Raw genomic sequence first — 17,529 nt, forward strand, 5'->3', positions numbered from 1 at the left:
TCTGATATTGTTATCAACGTTACAATCACATAGAAAATGTTATTCTATTCTGACATTTCCTTTTATGCGCTTGATTTTTTTGGGCAATGAGTGTACGGGCACATTTTTGTGCCCATATCATGGCACTAGTCCTAGTCCGAAAGCTGGTCCAATGACTCAGACTAAGAACATCTTAGACCCCTATGATGCTTCAACTCTGAATACTCACTTGTGTGATAGGCAGATTCTACATGTCCACAACACCGAGGACCCACCAGAGTGGTTGATTTGGTAGCACCACAAGTGTTACAGCTGTAATACACACTGTTAAGCCTGTGCCATGCCTGTGTGAAACCTGCCAGTGTATATACACCCAGCATATAGTCCCAAACTACCTCAATCATATCATATACATCTTTAAGGTATTTCTGGCGGGATTCTGTCCTTTCCAAATCATTGAACCAACAACACTTTGTAGATAAAAGATGAATAAAACAGATTTTACCGTTTTTCCTTCTACTAAAGAAAGAATATATTTGTATCCCAATTCTTGTGAATAAGATTTGTTTCTTCCCTTTCGTCACACAAGCGTTGCCCATCTGCTTGCGGTAAAGTGGAGATGCTCATCACAGCACACTTCCCATTGATAGGAGGATATCAATGAATTTTAAAACAGATCCGATGTGAGCGAAACAGTTTCCATGGAAACCATTCAATGATAACATACAGCAGTAATTAAAAAGAAGAAATAGTGGCTTATAGCTAAACCCTGTAGAGCGAGAGACTGCAGCGAAGGTCTGTTCATAACATGAGGCAATGATTAAAGGGGTTCTTAAGGACTCGGAACACTATGTCCTCCACTGTGTGACCCCGCAGACACCCATGACCTTGCCTAAGGATGGGCCATCAATGCTACAGTCCTGGAGAATGCCTTTAATTGCTGCTGACATTAGGCCATCAGTGACAGTCTTTTTTATTTCCATGACAGCCTGCAGTATACAATAAGCCCAGTAAAACGTCTACTGAAAGCGATTGTGTCGCACGCTAATATTCGTTATTATCTCTGTTCCTTATGATATACACTGCAGCATTTTCAGTCCCTTTAGCAAATACAGAATGACTGCCACCATTTAGGATACATTGGAGATGCTGCTTTGTCTTCTATGGCTTCTCCTATAGAACTTTCCTAATCAGTGAATAAGTCAAAATTACTTCTGTAGTGCCAACATATTCTGCCGTTCTGTTCGCACCACTTCAGAGTCTTGTCGGAGCTTTTAGGGAAGGAAGGCTGCAGGTTGTTCCATAAGGACAAGCCCTGCCCATGTGTCCTATGATACCATTAGGATGTGACGGAGGAGGTTCTTGCTCCTCTTTAACCCTTTGCAATCCAATTTTGGATTCAGGGTTTCCTAGGGGGCTTTATCTTTCTGCCATTATACAATGGCGCCATCTGCTGGCTAGAGCCAGTACTGCAGTATGTGACATGCCAGAGAGGCCCCCAACAACAGAGCGGCGAGTAATCTACCGTAGGAATACTCTGCCGGATGTCTTCCGACATCGAAGCTGTACAGCCTTAAATCAGAATGACTGAAGACGTCAGACAGTTGATTGAAAAGGGTTAAAGGGAACCAGTCACATTCTTAGGGTTGTACTCCCACTATGAAGTAGTGACGATTTCAGCCGTTTGTCACTTATGGGGTAAAATGCAGTGTTTTTGTTTTTTTTAAGAACTTGCATGTTGTTCCTGCAGCGCCTTGTGAGAAAGGAGACCATTTTATTCATGAGGTGCCGCTAACCTCATTCATCATCATCCGGTTTTCTAACTATGCAACGTAACAGCAAGAAAAATATCAATTGTTGATTAATCTGGATGTAGCCCCAAATTTTCCCAAATTACGTAGAACAGCATTGTGCACTATTTCATCTGGGATTCTGTACCGGTGACTCCAAACAGAACTTCAACTTTTACTTGTTTCTCTACTCGGCATCCCCCCACTGCTACCAATTACTTTGGAAAACCCCCTTACCTTTTGTTGTAACATGCCAATAAATTGGCCTAACAATAACTTTAATCATTGAAAAGTTTAGCAAATTTTAGCCAATGTCTAACTTTATTTGGAGATGGAAAAGCCCTAAACTGTGGATATCATTTTCACCATTTCCTGATAATAATGTGCAGATTCCAGTAACATACAGCTTCAGTGTGTATATATATGCTGACACCTCTACTAGGAAAAATAAGGTGTTAATCGGGTGCAAATTCAGTTCCACTTATGAGTTTTGCTGGAGAAATAACGTGTAAATGCGTAAAATGAAATGTATTTGGCTACGCTGCCTGTGTGGATGGTTGTTTTCAAACTAATCCTTCTGCTTTGAATGACATGGATGACTTCTGAATCTCTGCCAACATGATTAAAGGGGTTTTCTGAGATTGGAAAAAAATCTGACTCGGAGGTGTGGGTTGCCATAAAATATTAAAAGACCTATTATTCACCTAAAGAATCCTCTGCTATTTTAGTGCTGCCATTCTGGTGGTCCCCGCTGGGCTTTGTTTACTGTGCTGCAGTGATGGCATGTTCATTTGCCCACCTGACTGCTGCAGCCAATCACTGGCCTCAGCAGTCACATGTCATACACCACTAAGGCCAGGGATTGGCTGCAGCAGTATACAGGCAGGTCGTTGCTGCAACAAAGTAAGCAAAGACCAGTGGAGACCCTCAGAGCAGTAGCAGTGGAACACAGAGGATTTAACATGCGAGTAATGGTTCTATTTTATGGCTACCCCCAACCTCAATTTGTTTTTGTGATGTCAGAATATCCCTTAAATAAGGTACAGAACATCGCAGGTGGTGACTATAACAATATACTTTATGGAGGATTAGCTAGCAACGTGGATACACTGTGTAGACGTTAATGCAAACATGTTCTAGAGTGGAATGCAATTAGTTTTGGTGCCAAGAAACTATGTTAAAGTTTCAACTTGTCTTAGGAGGACTCTAGAAAAAGCCTTGGAGATAGCAAACAACTCGCACTGCTTAGTATCGCAAAAGGTAATGTTTTGTTCATCTTGGAAGAACATTATCAAATCTTCAAGCATGTTCTGACTACTTCATAGCACGATCTGATGAATTTACAGTGTGACTGTCAGGATATGGAACACAACATGAGATCATCTCTGTCCTGAGGCAAATGTGAAAAAGAAAAGGATTGTATCTAACAAAGTAGTATCAACTAGGGCTTATTCACAAAGTAGTATAAACTAGGGCTTATTCACAAAGTAGTATCAGCAAGGGCTGATTCACAAAGTAGTGCCAGCTGGGCCTTATTCACATGGCAGCACTCTTGTAAGCACGTCCACCTCCGGATTCAGCAGCAATAACTCTCCATAGCATGCTATGGGAAAACGATTCTTTATGCACACGAGCGGGAACCAATTACGGCTTCTGCTCGCGGATGAAAAATCGTAGCATGCTTCATTTTACAGCGGTTTCTTAGCAGACAGCTTCCATTGAAGTCAATGGAAGCCAGACAGGCCGCGGATTCTGTGGGAGGAGATTTTTAAAAAAAGTTTGTACTGCGCATGTGCCCTGGCACAACGGCCGGCACGTCCGCACGCATCCGCAGTACAGTAAAAAGAAGACACAGATAGGTACGTAGTGTCACCGTCCGCAGGCACAGGCGGATTCAGTGCGGGATTCCCCATGCAGAATTTAAACTTATAGAACAACAAAAAGTCTATGTAGTTCTAGAGAAGTGTATTAGAATCCGCACTACATAGCTCATAGAACTGAATTCATAGCATGAGATACGGTGGAAAAAATGCTTTATTTGCTACTATGCTGAGTTCACCAAGTGAGATGATGATTCTTATATTATGGAACTAGGTTATCAATTGCCTCATAAGAACAATCTTTACTTCTAGAGTGCCAACAAATTCTAATGGAGAGCAAGCTCGGTGTCATCAACAGAGAGATGGGACTGGAACCAAACTTAATAATCAGCCCAACAGAGATTATGAAAACGGGAGAAAAACTGCTTAAAATTGAAAGTATAAGAGTCGGTAAATGACATAATGTAAGAAGATAAGATGTGTCCTTCAAGTCAAAGAAGTAGAGAGTTCATCTAATTTCCCGATGTCGTACAAACGTGATGTTTGAGGAGAGTGGGAGGGGTGGTACATTCTGTAGAGGGACATCGGTACATGCAGTCTGAGGAGAATCTAATGCTCCTCTATGTGTATACATATTGTATTTCTTGGTTCCTCTGCAGTAACCACGACTTCATAAAATTTTCCATGCGAACAACCAGTAAACACCTGTATCAAATTAACTCGGGCGCAGCCGGGTATATCAGCTAATAAATTATATAACAAAATATTGAAGAAAGAGCAGTCAGTGTCAGTAATAGAGCGGGTAGTTCCTGATACAGGGAGCTAATTGAGGCCTTGTGTGAGAATAAACACCCGGCGGCCCTGGTCCAGATCATGACACTATGCTTTAACTAAAAGCAAACACTTCACAGGCCATGGAAAAGACAGTGTGAGAAGTTACAGAGTAGTTATGATCTGCACTTTGAATAACCCCGAGCTAGTTTTACTCCTTGTCTATACTCAGATTTTTTGGTGAAAATGTGACTCATCAGAACTTGTTACTATTATCTTACTGACTGCTGATGTACAAGTATAAAAAAAAACTCTAGACATTTGAACCCGGTCTTGTGCCAGCTAATGTGTAAAGGTCCTCTTACACAGGGCGACTGTCGGGTGCTTCAGCTCACTGAATGGAGGCGGAGCGGGACGGAGATCATTCTGGGAGCTCGCCTCCATTCACAGTAAACAGGCAGTCATGCATAGATGAGTGACTACCTGTTTACACAGGCTGAACGTCGTTCGACTTTTATGCCTGCAGAAACGGAATAACGAACTGCTGTTCATCGTTCAATCACTGCCGATGGACGATTATCAATCAGATTCCCGCAATCCAACAAGAATCTGAACAATTATCGTTCCGTGTAAAAAGAAGAGGAGATATACAGTACGTTGGAAGAAATGTAGAGATCGTACTATAGAACATCTAGCATATTGATAGCCTTAATAAGAAAATCTAACTCTTTCAAGCTCCAAGTTATATGCGGTTATCAACGATGAACAAAACAATAGTGTATTAGCAATGACCAAATTCATCTATGAGATTATCTAGGTCCATAAAACCATGCACCAACTAATAACCATGCAAAAACAACAACTACGCTATTACATCCTCAAACACTTTATTGTACTCGTTTCCTCCAATTCTGGGAACTGTTTTAATGTCTGACACTTAAGGCCCATTTACACGCAATGATTATTGCTCAAAATTTATTCAAATAAACCAATTTGCGCGATAATCTTTAGGTGTAAATGCAAGGCCATCGTGCAAGATTCATTCATTTATCATTTATCGCTGAGTTTCAGCCTGCATAAAAACAGTTGTTTGTTTGTTTTTTGCTTCATTTCAATGGCATTCTTTCAGTCTTTGAAAGACTAAACAACTTGAGGGGAGGGGTGATTGTTTGCCTTACATAAACACAATGACTGCTTGTCTACTGACTCCCACAGAAGACAATGGCCTATCTGCACACTAATTAAAACCCTGCCAGCCAGAGATTCCTCATATAAACACCCACCCACCGAAACAAAGATACACAGTTTACTTTAGCCAATGAGGGAAATGGAGAGGATTTCACACGACACGATTATCTGTATGCTTAAATGCTCAGCATTGCTATGCAAAAAAGTTGTTAATTAGAGATGAGCGAACACGTTCGGCCCCGCCCCTTTTTCGCCCGAACACCGAACTTTGCGAACACTTCAGTGTTCGGGCGAAAAAGTTCGGGGGCCGCCGTGGCAGCGCGGGGGGGTGCGGCGGGGAGTGGGGGGGAGAGGGAGAGAGAGAGGGCTCCCCCCTGTTCCCCGCTACTGCCGCCCGCGCCGCCGCGCATCTCCCCGCCCCCCGGCGGCACCCGGACCTTTACGCGCGAACACTGCAGTGTTCGGGAAAGCCGGTGTCCGGGTGCGGATGTGTCCGTAACGGACACGTTCGCTCATCTTTATTGTTAATGCGTTCCTTCTTTCGTTCGTTCAAGCAATAATCGTTGTGTGCAAATGGGGCTTTAGATTAAATTCATAATTTACGTGAACATTAAATGTCTGAAAATAATAAAACGTCTTACATTCGCCTCTCCCGGTAGCTCCATTGCCATGGCTCTGTTCTGAGCACCAGGTCTGTGTTGACAGGCTGCAGTCAGCCTGTCTACTGGACATCACAAGCTGCTGCAGCCCATTAGTGTCAAGCACTGGAGCTCAGAGTGGCGGCGAAGCTCGGAGAGGTGAATATTCAATGTTTTTTTATATTTGATCATGGGGAGCACTCATTTAAAAAAAAATTATAACTTGGACAACACCTTTAACAAATGGTCATTTCCATTTGAAACATTTTCAAAAAGATTTATGTTCCAGTTGTAATGGAAAGAACAATACAGAACATATACCTTGTGTCACTGGATTATTAGCAGCCCTCAGAGTCATGGAGCACGAGGGACTGCTGTGAGACTCATGCTGAAATAATAAGGAAATCTATTGTAGTCCGACCGCAATCTGTGTAGACTTTAAATAAAGTGCGAGAGCGTGTTCTGATGTCATTTTCCTTTGTTCTGGGTAAATAAAACACGGCAAGTCTTTTCTGCTGTATTGTTAACAACTTTGTTCTGTAAACTGCTCACCAGGCTTAAAATTGAAAAAAGAACGTTTTATAGGATCAGTTCTAAAATTATGAAGTATATTTTCATTTAGCAGGAACATCGCTCTGATTTGGCAAGGCAAACCTGATATCTCAATACAATCCAACAACTGGAAAGGGGGAAAACACTGGGTGCAATGGTACCCGCCTCCAAATATCACCCAATTTGGGTTTTCAAGAGCCAATAGATACATGCAGTACAAGCAAATGACTTCATGTGAGCCCTATGGGAGCAACTTATGGCCAAAGGGGCTCTCTTTGGCTTCTCATTCTCTCTGCTCAAACTCTAAATATAACTGCCCAAACTAACGCCATACCCCGAAACACGGAGCACTGTCAAGTGACAGATTAGAACTAAGCTACACATTACTGTCCCACTAAAGTGAAATGGGACATTCCAATGACTCCTCACATCTGAGGATCTCTAAAGTCTAAGGGGCAACACAGCCCTTTTATGCTAGGGGTTGACGAGGGTTCTAGGTCACAGGTCTCCAAGGATGAAACCTTCTGACATGTTAGAGGAGATGAACTTTTGTAATAGTTTTTGTCATAAATCTGAAAGAATAATTTTAGAAAAATGCAAACTGCATAAAACAATCATCATTCTTTCACCACGTATCTTTTAAGATCTTCTTAAAAGTATTGCAACAGGTATCTTACCTTGTAAACCTGTCCGTACGTTCCATTTCCAACCAGTTCTACTAGTTCAAAAATTCCTGCAGGATCCTAAAACACAAATAAAAAGAGTTGAGAAAGCATTTAAGACACCCATGCTCTAAAAATAGTATGTTACTAAAGAGTGAACAAGCCCTGACATACCATACAGATGTACTCAAATACGCTGTGCTCTAAAATCCCTGCCAGAGCATTCCCCCCAGATATCTGGCTGCAAAGTCACATGGGGGATTGTTTCTTTATATATTGTATATTTATCCATATGGACTTGATAAATAAAGATATAATAATAATCTTTATTTATATAGCGCCAACATATTCCGCAGCGCTTAGAAAAACAGGGGGATACAGAAAGACAAAAGTACAAAAACCATGGTTACATGTAGTAATCAGTTGATGGAAACAATAGGGGCGAGGGTCCTGCTCCAACAAGCTTACATACTATAAGTAATGGGGTGATACAGAAGGTAAAGGGTCTGGAGATGTGCACAGTATGGAGAGGTGGAGAGTGTGGGATGCTATACACATAAACAATGGTCAGACTTAAGATGTGTGGCTGAATCGGTATGACTGCAGGGGGTCGGTTGCTAGCGGCTTACAGGGATTGCAGTCAGCAGGACAGGGAGTATGTTATCAGGCGGAGTACAGAGGGGTTTGGTTTAGGAGATGTGGTATGCCTCCCTAAAGAGGTGCGTTTTTAGAGCACACCCAAAGTTTTGGATTGCCCAGATAGTTTTGGGTAGCGCGTTCCAGAGGACCGATGCTGCTCTGGAAAGTCTTAGAGGCGGGAATGAGAGGTTCGAATTAAAGGTGCACTCAGTCTGATTTCGTTAATGGAGCGGAGGGCCGAGGTTGGGTGATGGATTGAGATCAGTGAGGCAATGTAGGGCAGTGCAGTACTATGGAGAGCTTTATGGATGAAGTTAGTGAGTTTAAATTGAACTCTGTATTTAACGGGCAGCCGATGCAGTGACTGGCACAGGGCAGAGGTGTCCGAGTAGCGGCTGGACAGGAAGATGAGCCTGGCTGTAGCATTCAGGATGGATTGGGGGGGTTAGAGTCTGCAGCAGGGGAGGCTGATCAGCAGAGAGTTGTAGTAATCGAGCTGAGAGTGGATGAGGGCAACAGTGTGTGTTTTTAGCGTGTCCACAGTGAAAAAAGGGTGGATTCTTGCAATATTCTTGAGGTGCAGCTGACATGTTCGGCCTGAGATTGGATGTAGAGGGTAAAGAAGAGATCAGAGTCGAATATAACCACAAGGCAGTGGGCTTGCTGTCTGGGAGTTATGGTGGTGCCACACACTGAGATGGAGATGTCAGGATGAGGTCAGTTAGTAGAGGGCAGAAACACCAGTAGGTCAGCTTTTGAGAGGTTCAGTTTTAAGTAGAGAGAGGACACAGTTAGAGACAGCGGACAGACAGTCGGTGGCTTTCTGGAGGAAAGGTGGAGAGATGTCATGGGAACATGAGAGATGTACAACTGGGTATAAATCAGCGTAGAGGTGGTATTGGAGTCCAAATCTCCTGATGCCTTGTCCAATAGAGGCTGTGTAGATGGAGAAAGGAGAGGGCCAGGACCGAACCCTGGGGGACCCCAACATCAAGGGGAAGGGGAGGGAAGGTAGACCCAGCAAAGGAGACACTGAAGGAGCGGTCAGATAGATAGCAAGAGAACCAGGAGAGAACAGTGTCCTTTAGGCCGATGGAGCAAAGCATACTGAGGAGGCGTTTGTGGTCAACCGTGTCAAATGCTGCGGAGAGGTCGAGGAGGATCAGTAGGGAGTAATTGTCCCTCAATTTGGCTGTTAGGAGATCGTTTGACACCTTTGTAAGGGCCGTTTCTGTTGAGTGTAGGGGGCAGATGCCGGACTGTGGGGGGTCGAGAAGAGAGTTTTCTGATAGATAGCTTATAAGGAGGGAGTAAATCAGGCATTCTGGTAGTTTGGAGATGCAGGGGAGATTTGAGATGGGTCGGTAGTTGGCAGCATCAGTCGACTCAAGAGTTGGTTTCTTTAGCAGTGGGGATATGATGGCGTTTTTGAAAAAGGAAGGGAAAATGCCAGATATCACTATAGATGCATGCTAGGTTTATGGTTGAAGACGTGTGAACAGTCCACTACCCCATAAACATGGACAATAGGCCACCTCATAGGACTAAATTTTGACATAAGTTAGTATGTTTGCTATTTCTTACAGACTATGTCCAATTTAACAACCATTTTTTCTAATGCTCCAATATAGCTAAAATGAAAAATGCAAGTTTCCCAGTGCACAAATTGCACCAGAAAACAGTCTTGCATGCTGTGAACCAAATTTATTGTGTGTTTTCAGACACTTTCTGTCATTTTTTCCAACTCATTCGGAAGAAAGAGGAGTGACCTAAATTGCAGCAAATTTGGAGATTTACCCCAAAAATTTGGGCACAATTTTTGGCATAAATTACTCCAACTAATAGGTGACCTAAACTTAGACTAAAGTCTTAAAAAATTTGACAAATTAATCATTCAGCAAAGCTACTGTGATAAATCTGGCACATTTTAAGACTGTCTAGTCTAAGTTTGCACTGTCTAACTTTCAGATAGTATTCGTAAATAAATCCCATTGTGTATCATGGATGGGCCAAAGGGCAACACGCCATCTGAACCTGCTTTGATAATTGAGGCACATATTCCGTCTAAGAATTGGCAGAACACATAAAGGGAATAAAGACAATGAAGAGAAATTGAGGCAAGTTTCAATAAAGTCCGTTTTACACTAGAACTTAGGTACACTTTAGCATACATAATATGGCTGCAAAGCAATGCCCGTCCGCCGGTCTAATGAATCAAACAGCATGCTACGGATCTCCGTGCTCGCAGTACACTTGTGTGAAACCAGTCCAAGAAACAAAAATAATCCGGTCATGGCCAGGAGAGATTCTAAGTGTCAGAAGTGCTTCATTACCCCTCACACACAGCCCCAATAGTCAAATAACAGGCACTGCAAATAGCCAAGTAAAGAGATTTTGAGAAAATGGTCCAAGTCCAAGCAGGGAAATAACACAGGAGAGGAAAAGGGCGACTGGACGTGCTTTCTGCCTCCGAGACGGGGATTATGTTGTGGTCTTTTATGCGGTACAAGTTACAAAATTTCTTGAAAAAAAAAAAAAGAATCCAAACTCTTCAACATGTGCAGAAACGGCAGACGACAGCTCCCCGTAATAGAATATAAAGAAAGGGCAATATTTCTAATAGACCAAGGCTTGTATTGTCAACTAACAGCACTTATAGGAAGAGATATGGGGCTTGAGTGTGGCCTAGATTTAGAGGCTTCTTTGCTAGGGATGGTTGAGCTTTTTATCGACTCTGCACTTTTACGTAAAAGTAGATTTTCTATATTTTGTTCAGTTTTCCCAAGGTGGAGTAACTATCTCTGAAGCAAACTGTATATATTTCACAATGTTTTCTGTGGTAGAGGAAGTTACACCAATGTAAAGTTTGAAATTCTGAAATCTGCTCGAAATAAAACACATGACAAGCAAAAATGGTCGATTTTAGACCATATCTCACTACTCAAAAATACAAATCAGCTCAAAAAGTTTTCATATTATGCAAAATAAGACAGCTCATATTTCCTTTCATTATAGCTTTGCTGAACATACCTAGAAACATGGTTTAATTATCAGTCATTTTATTTCTAAGAGGCTTGGAAAAAGACCGCTCCACGGTGAGGCCTAGAAGTAATTTCCATGTATGAGGACCTTCTAATGAATCTCATCTCAATTAGCCAGGATTTTTCATTCTTTGAAAATCCCATTATTCATCTAAAAATGGTCCTTACCGCAGCTTGTGGTCTACTGGGAGCAATTCATTAAGCAGTGATGGCTTCAGCAAGGAATCTTCACTAGAGTCTACTAAACTTGAAGTCATTGGTCTTCATTTGGCAACCTCATAGCTTCTATTCTGTTCTATTAACAAAGATATTTAATCAAACTTTTACATGGACTTTTCTAATCCAGTTTATTGCTGATCCAGAGGATGTCTTCATTGACAAGCGTTCAAAAAGTACTAAAGAAAACTCAAAGGACAATCTCATCTTTAGGCCAGCCTCAGATGAGCGTATTTTAGCTCCTAGTATGGACTATGTTTTCGGGACAGTAATACCGAGATAATATAAATCTATGTATCTATTCACATGGCTGTATTTTCCACAACCATTGTTTAAAAACACAGCATGACTTATTTTTTGCATTTCTGCCTTTATTGCTATTATTTTCTAATAGGCAAATATTGAGTTTCTGTCTCTATACTGTAGGTTCAACTCCTGGTGGTGGAAGGAAATACTTAAGCAAAATACTGACCAAAATATGCCCATGTGAAAGTGGCCTTGTAGTCAGAGTCACTCTCAAAGGCACTAATGCCCAACATCATAGTCTTCTCACCCAATCTGCCCCTTTAACCTGCTGCACACTGATGAGGTGCAAATACCCCCAAACTGTGTCTTACATGGTCATCTTTTCCTACCGGAGAAGACTCTGGCTTTGCCTTATCTCCCATTAAGACTTGATGACAGTCATCTAAACGACTGCACGAGTGGGTGACGACACCGCTAGGTTGTTAGTGTTCACGTAGAGCGTTTAGACAAGCCTATCACCACCAGCTTCTTGCTCAGAGCAGGGAGCGTTTACACGCAGCGAGAAGTCAGCGATCCAGCGATGATTTTCATGCTGGTGGAAAGTGAGCGACCAGCAAACTGCAAACGACTAGCGCATGATGGCTGTGCATTTAGACGCGCCGATTATCACACACATTGGTTTGAATGGACTTAGTGTGATAATCGTCCCTTTGTAGGTGGCACTCTAGACGCATTACATTTGCTTGATAGTGGAAATTCTTGCTGTAATCAGTCCCCCATGACAGTATGGAGGATGAGCCTGACAGCGTGACTAGTTATTTTTCTAAACTCTGGGTGCATTTAGCTGCTCATTTACAGGGAAGAAATCATGCAGAAAACAAAGTGCACACATTCTACAGCACTGCTATTCCTGAGTTACCTAAGCAACTCTAAATTGTCCCTGAAGACAAAAAATAGGAAATGACAGTTTTGGTAATCACTGCTGTAGACTTCCAAGAAATGCACAGGTGCATTAGCAAGCGTCTTCAATGTTTAAAAAGGAACTATCAATATTTATGACCTTTTACATACATATGGAATGAAATGAATAAATTATTGGAGGTAATGGGAGTTCGTGCAAAAGGAAGAACAGTCACCAGCGGGAAAGACACGTTACTTAAGACGTTAGTCTTAGCCACAAAGCAGATCTTGGAGCTACAGAAGACATTACACTTTGCACTTAAGACCATGGTGTACGAGGCGCTAGGATAACCAATCACATATCAGCCTCTCACTCTCTGGTCGGTCACTGGAAATAACGGACAAATGATCCCCCACAAAACCTGTAACATCATTGTCCTAAACAGCGGTACTTGAGGTGATAGTCATGTCCCCGTTTCCATATAAAAAGGGCCACTCTGGCGTAAACACATTTTTTCCATCCCTGCCCCCCTCATCTGACTGCCTGTAACATTCCGGAGGTCTCCTCTGTGTATTGCAGCCACTTCCATGCAGTGCAGCCCCCCTTATGAGCCACCTTCTACGGTGGATGCTGAATGATTTTGGCTTCACTTTCACATCTATCCCATGATGCATCATCTTAGCATTAGCTAAGATTATATCATTTTTCCTGCTGGGGGACCTATTTAAATAAGTATACAGTCAGGAGGATGAGATGTGATCTCCTCTCTTATAACAGTGTGACAGCAGCTGTGTGGTAATCATCAGTAACTAAGATCGGAGATTCTGTGCCCCCTCTAGGCAGATCCATGTAATAGCATAACACAGACAGAGAATCTGACTAGAAAATGAATCCATAACCCCAACTAGATCTGTGCCGGTCAGAAATGAGATTACACGACTGAGGGGAAAAAAAGAGGCCTAGAGTTTCAGACATAAAAGACTAACAGAGATAGCAGTAGTCAACTTATATATACTGGGGGGGTAGCTGCAAAAGGGATGGATTTTAAGAAATCACCATAGTGGCTCTTTATTTTTTATAAATTTCAGGAAAAAAATGTAATCTACAATTAGATATGTCATAAATGTCTAGGAAATGGTCACATATGCAGACATTCTTCATTTTAGTTAATAGAAAATATAGAAACTAGGCGACTCTAGAGATACAGGGACCCAGGATGAGTGAGCATGGGCCATTTTATTATGTTTTTAACTTGGAAAACCTTTTTAAGGAACACACAGTGCCCATTCAAATAAATGGGTCTTCTGCGTAATACAGGATAAGAAAGACTCCTTGCAAGTAATCTGCACTATGGCCAATAGATGAGGATCCCGAACAGAAAACTCCCTCTATTAACTCAAAAATCCCTAATAGGATATATGAAGATGTGGTTTCTAAACTAGCTACCCCTTTTGTTGGCCACATTTTATTCTTAAAGGGTCACTGATGATGATCACACAGCTCCTGTCATGCAGCTATGATAGAGGAGATCACAGCTCACCCTCCTGACTTTATACATATTGTGTGTAGCTTATTTAGAAGACTATAGGATCTAAATGATAATTAAACTGTCCCCCATCCCCTGCAGAAAGAAATGATATAGCTGTGCTGAGGCATCATGGGATAGACGTGAAAGTGAAACCAAAATATTTCAAGATCAAGATGGTGGCTGCTAAGGGGGCTGCACTGCAGAGTGGTAGCTGCTATGCATAGAGGAGACCCCTAGAGTCTGACAGGCAGTCCGTTGAGGGGGGCAGAGAGTGTTTTTGCTGGAGTGGCCCTCTAAGAGAGCAGAATATTGCGGCCAAGCCACGTTGAAACGGACATGTGGCGCTGAAAACAAAGACGCAGCATGTCAATTCTTTTTTCATTTCACAATCAGCCAGTAAGTTTAAACCAGATATTGAGCCTATGGAAAGGGACCTTTATGCAAGTTCATACCCTCTTCCCCAGCTTTTGTCTGTTATCTTGCCTCTCTAATCTTCTGCAGTACAAATGTCCTTCAACCTCACAGCATTCTGACTGCAAAGCACATCTCAAAGTTGACTTCCAGTTTCGTAGTTATTCTGAGCGCTCAAGTGGCAAGTATAGTCATGCTGGTCTTAGGTTATATGGTGACCGATGCAAATTTTTTTTTTTTGATTGCCACCTACCCCCCTCTCACCATCATAACAAGAAAAACACTAAGTAGAACTGGGTAGAACTTCCCCAGGCTAGCTGAAAGGATATGGACTATTTAATGTGTTTTGGGCCAGTTTCACACTAGTGTATTATGAAATGTTGCCATAATACGCTCATATGAAACTGGCCATATAATTTATTTTCATTTTGACCACGTGACATCATAGCCAGTTTATTCATTCACGCCTTCTAAGAACCTTAACCTTTTACTTTTGAGTCATAGGAAGGCTTCTGTTTTTGTGGGACGAGTTATAGTTATTAACCCCTTCCCACTGCAGTCCTGTTTTGTTTCTTTTCATAGGTGGCAGCTCTTAGGCCTCATGCCCACGGCCATTGGTAAACAAAACGCACCCGATAGTGATTGCGGAAAAACGCAGTTTTTTTCGCGGTCTCCATTAATACTATATTAATGGAGACCTCCCGCGGTGTAAGTCTGCGGAAAATAGAACATGCCGTGCCTTATTTCCCGCTGCGGAAATCTACGGTAAAATTCCGTGTGTCAGCACTGGCTGGGAGAAAAGCTATTAGGTTCAAAAGAACCTAATAGCTGCAAAATTCTGCAACGGGAAACGCGGCAGAAATCCAGCCGTAGGCATTAGCCCTTACCCTTCGGTCAACTCTTTGTTCTCGGCACACATAGACTCGGTAATCAGCTGCTCTTCCCTAGAGCTCCAGGTTCTGTGCTAGTCAGGTGGACACAAGACCCAGGACGCATATATTTATATTCCACAACACTTCTGTTCAATTCACAACCTGATTGGTTGTTTGGATTGGCAGATTCACAGTGATTTGTTGTTTGGGTTAGCAGATTCACAGTGATTGGCTGTTTGGGTTAGCTGATTCACAGTGATTGGTTGGGTATTAGTGTATCTTGATGCCACCAGGAACTCCTGGTGTAATCTAGATTGACAGGGGGATGACGCCCCCTGTACCTGATTGGCTGCACATGCGGTAGGTCTGTAGGTCCTGCAAGACCACTGCAGAATCCGAGGTGGCAGCGGTAAATGCAGGATGGAATGGTAGTGGTGAGCGGGGGAGCCGACTGGCAGCGGTGAGCGGGGGAGCAGAGAGGCTGCAGGGTCGGCCGCCACAGAGCTGAAAGGAGGCTGCTGGGAGACAGGGCTCCAGCGTCAGGGGGCCGCCTCTCCCAGCCATTAGAGCATAGGCGCGGCCTGCGTTACCATTGTGATCGGTGACCGGGGAGCGGACGTCAGGCGCCCGACACAACGTTCAGAGCCGGCTGCCTGGACACAGCGCTGAGCTGGCGCCCCCCCAGAGCCGGGGAGTCTCTTTCGGTAACAGAAATGGATGCAGCCTGTGCATCGATATGTGCCAGCGGTGCTGCCTTAGGGTGAGTATGCATGGTCTTCTTAGGCATATATTATTACATGTTAATGCTGCCATGTTACTGCCATATTGTATGCCTAACTAGACCAGAAAGCCTCTGGGTGCACGGCTGGCACACATCAATGCACACTGTCGTGCTAGCACCTTCCAGTCTTGACCCAATCGGGAGCTGGGGGTGTGACAGGGGTGTTCACCCTGTCAAACCCCTAGCTAACGGTGGCGTCAAGATACACTAATACCAATTGGTTGTTTGGGTTGAATCGAGCAGAAGTGTTGTGTACTATAAATATATGCACCCAGCACAGCCCTGGGCAAGGAAGAGCAGCTGACCACCGAATCCTGCTGTGGCCGACTGTTAAGAGAGCTGGCCGAAGGGTAAGAACTGTATAAAGATTATTATTTAGTATAAAACACGTCATTTTCTGATGACGAACAATTCCCAGTAAAGTTATAGGACATTTTTATGTATTTTGCATTCACTATCTGTGCAGCTTCTTATGCACATTAATGATGGAAAGAACTAAAAGCCAGTTGTGCCCAAGAACTTGTCTTGCATGGAAAGAAAGGATTCCTAATGTGTTAACTCAGCATGCTGTGTCATTATGAAACTCCACTGGCCTGGATCTCTCTGGCTGAAGTTTACAAAAGGCACTGCAGTAAGTGAGCTCTACACTTTATGTCTATATAGCCAGAATTAATAACTTATAAAGCTTTCCTCTCCGTCATAAATTATGCTGCTGAGCACCGCTTCTGTCAGAGGTAAAAATAGAGCAGCTTTGCTAAGAATGTCTCCTTTCCACTTGCTTGCGCATGTTTTAAGTAACACTTCCGAGGTGATTTTGGGTAACGAGGCGATGGTCCGCTTTCTACAGTACGAGTTCTGACGAGTTGCACCAAACAACACACTGCTAAAAACACTCCTTGATTGCACAACACACAACTAATGAGGGGCATTTGCAAACATATATTCTTTACATTGAGAATGCCCCAAGTAATAAAGTATCAGCAAAAAACCTAATATATGCACAGATGCTATTTAATTTTTGGTTAGCTATGCCATTAGATTTGTGACATGGCATTTCTTCCCAAACCTGATAATTTTATTACTCTGCCTCCATAGTATATTTTCATGAATACTAAAGAAAATCTAGGTAGCAGTCTATTCTCCTTATATGCCAATATCCTAATCAGGCGCTGCTTAATTATCCCTTAAGGCCTCTTTCACATGGCCATAGGCATTTTTACGTGCGCCTGCCGGCGCCATAAATACGTGTGAATGATCGCACAAATCTAAGGTTTGTGCGCACGTTCAGACACCACAGGCCCTGGTGCATGTACACCAAGGCCGCAATGCCATTGCCTCCTCTTCCCTCCTCCCCACCGGCTCAACTCCTCTTTCCTTCCCTCCGGCTGTTTACAATAGGAGTGGGCAGAACTAAGCTCCCGCTCCTTCCCACCCCTTGTCCGCAGCCAGCAATGGGAGAGGGTAGAGCTTAGCTCCGCTCTGCCCCCTCCCATT

At 43.0% G+C, this 17,529-nt stretch overlaps 1 protein-coding gene across 14 annotated transcripts in view; it reads right to left on the reverse strand.

Moving 5' to 3' along the window:
- The window catches only part of TNIK (TRAF2 and NCK interacting kinase), a 254,044-nt gene that overhangs the window by 197,845 nt on the left and 38,670 nt on the right, over window positions 1-17,529 (reverse strand). For all 14 annotated transcript variants that reach the window (XM_066601124.1, XM_066601158.1, XM_066601133.1 and 11 more), the window contains exon 2: window positions 7,416-7,481. In XM_066601124.1, the coding sequence (XP_066457221.1) occupies window positions 7,416-7,481 (66 nt within the window). The remainder of the gene's footprint in view (window positions 1-7,415; window positions 7,482-17,529) is intronic.

This window comes from Eleutherodactylus coqui, chromosome 1 (assembly GCF_035609145.1).
Source record: "Eleutherodactylus coqui strain aEleCoq1 chromosome 1, aEleCoq1.hap1, whole genome shotgun sequence".
NCBI classification, from domain to species: domain Eukaryota; kingdom Metazoa; phylum Chordata; class Amphibia; order Anura; family Eleutherodactylidae; genus Eleutherodactylus; species Eleutherodactylus coqui.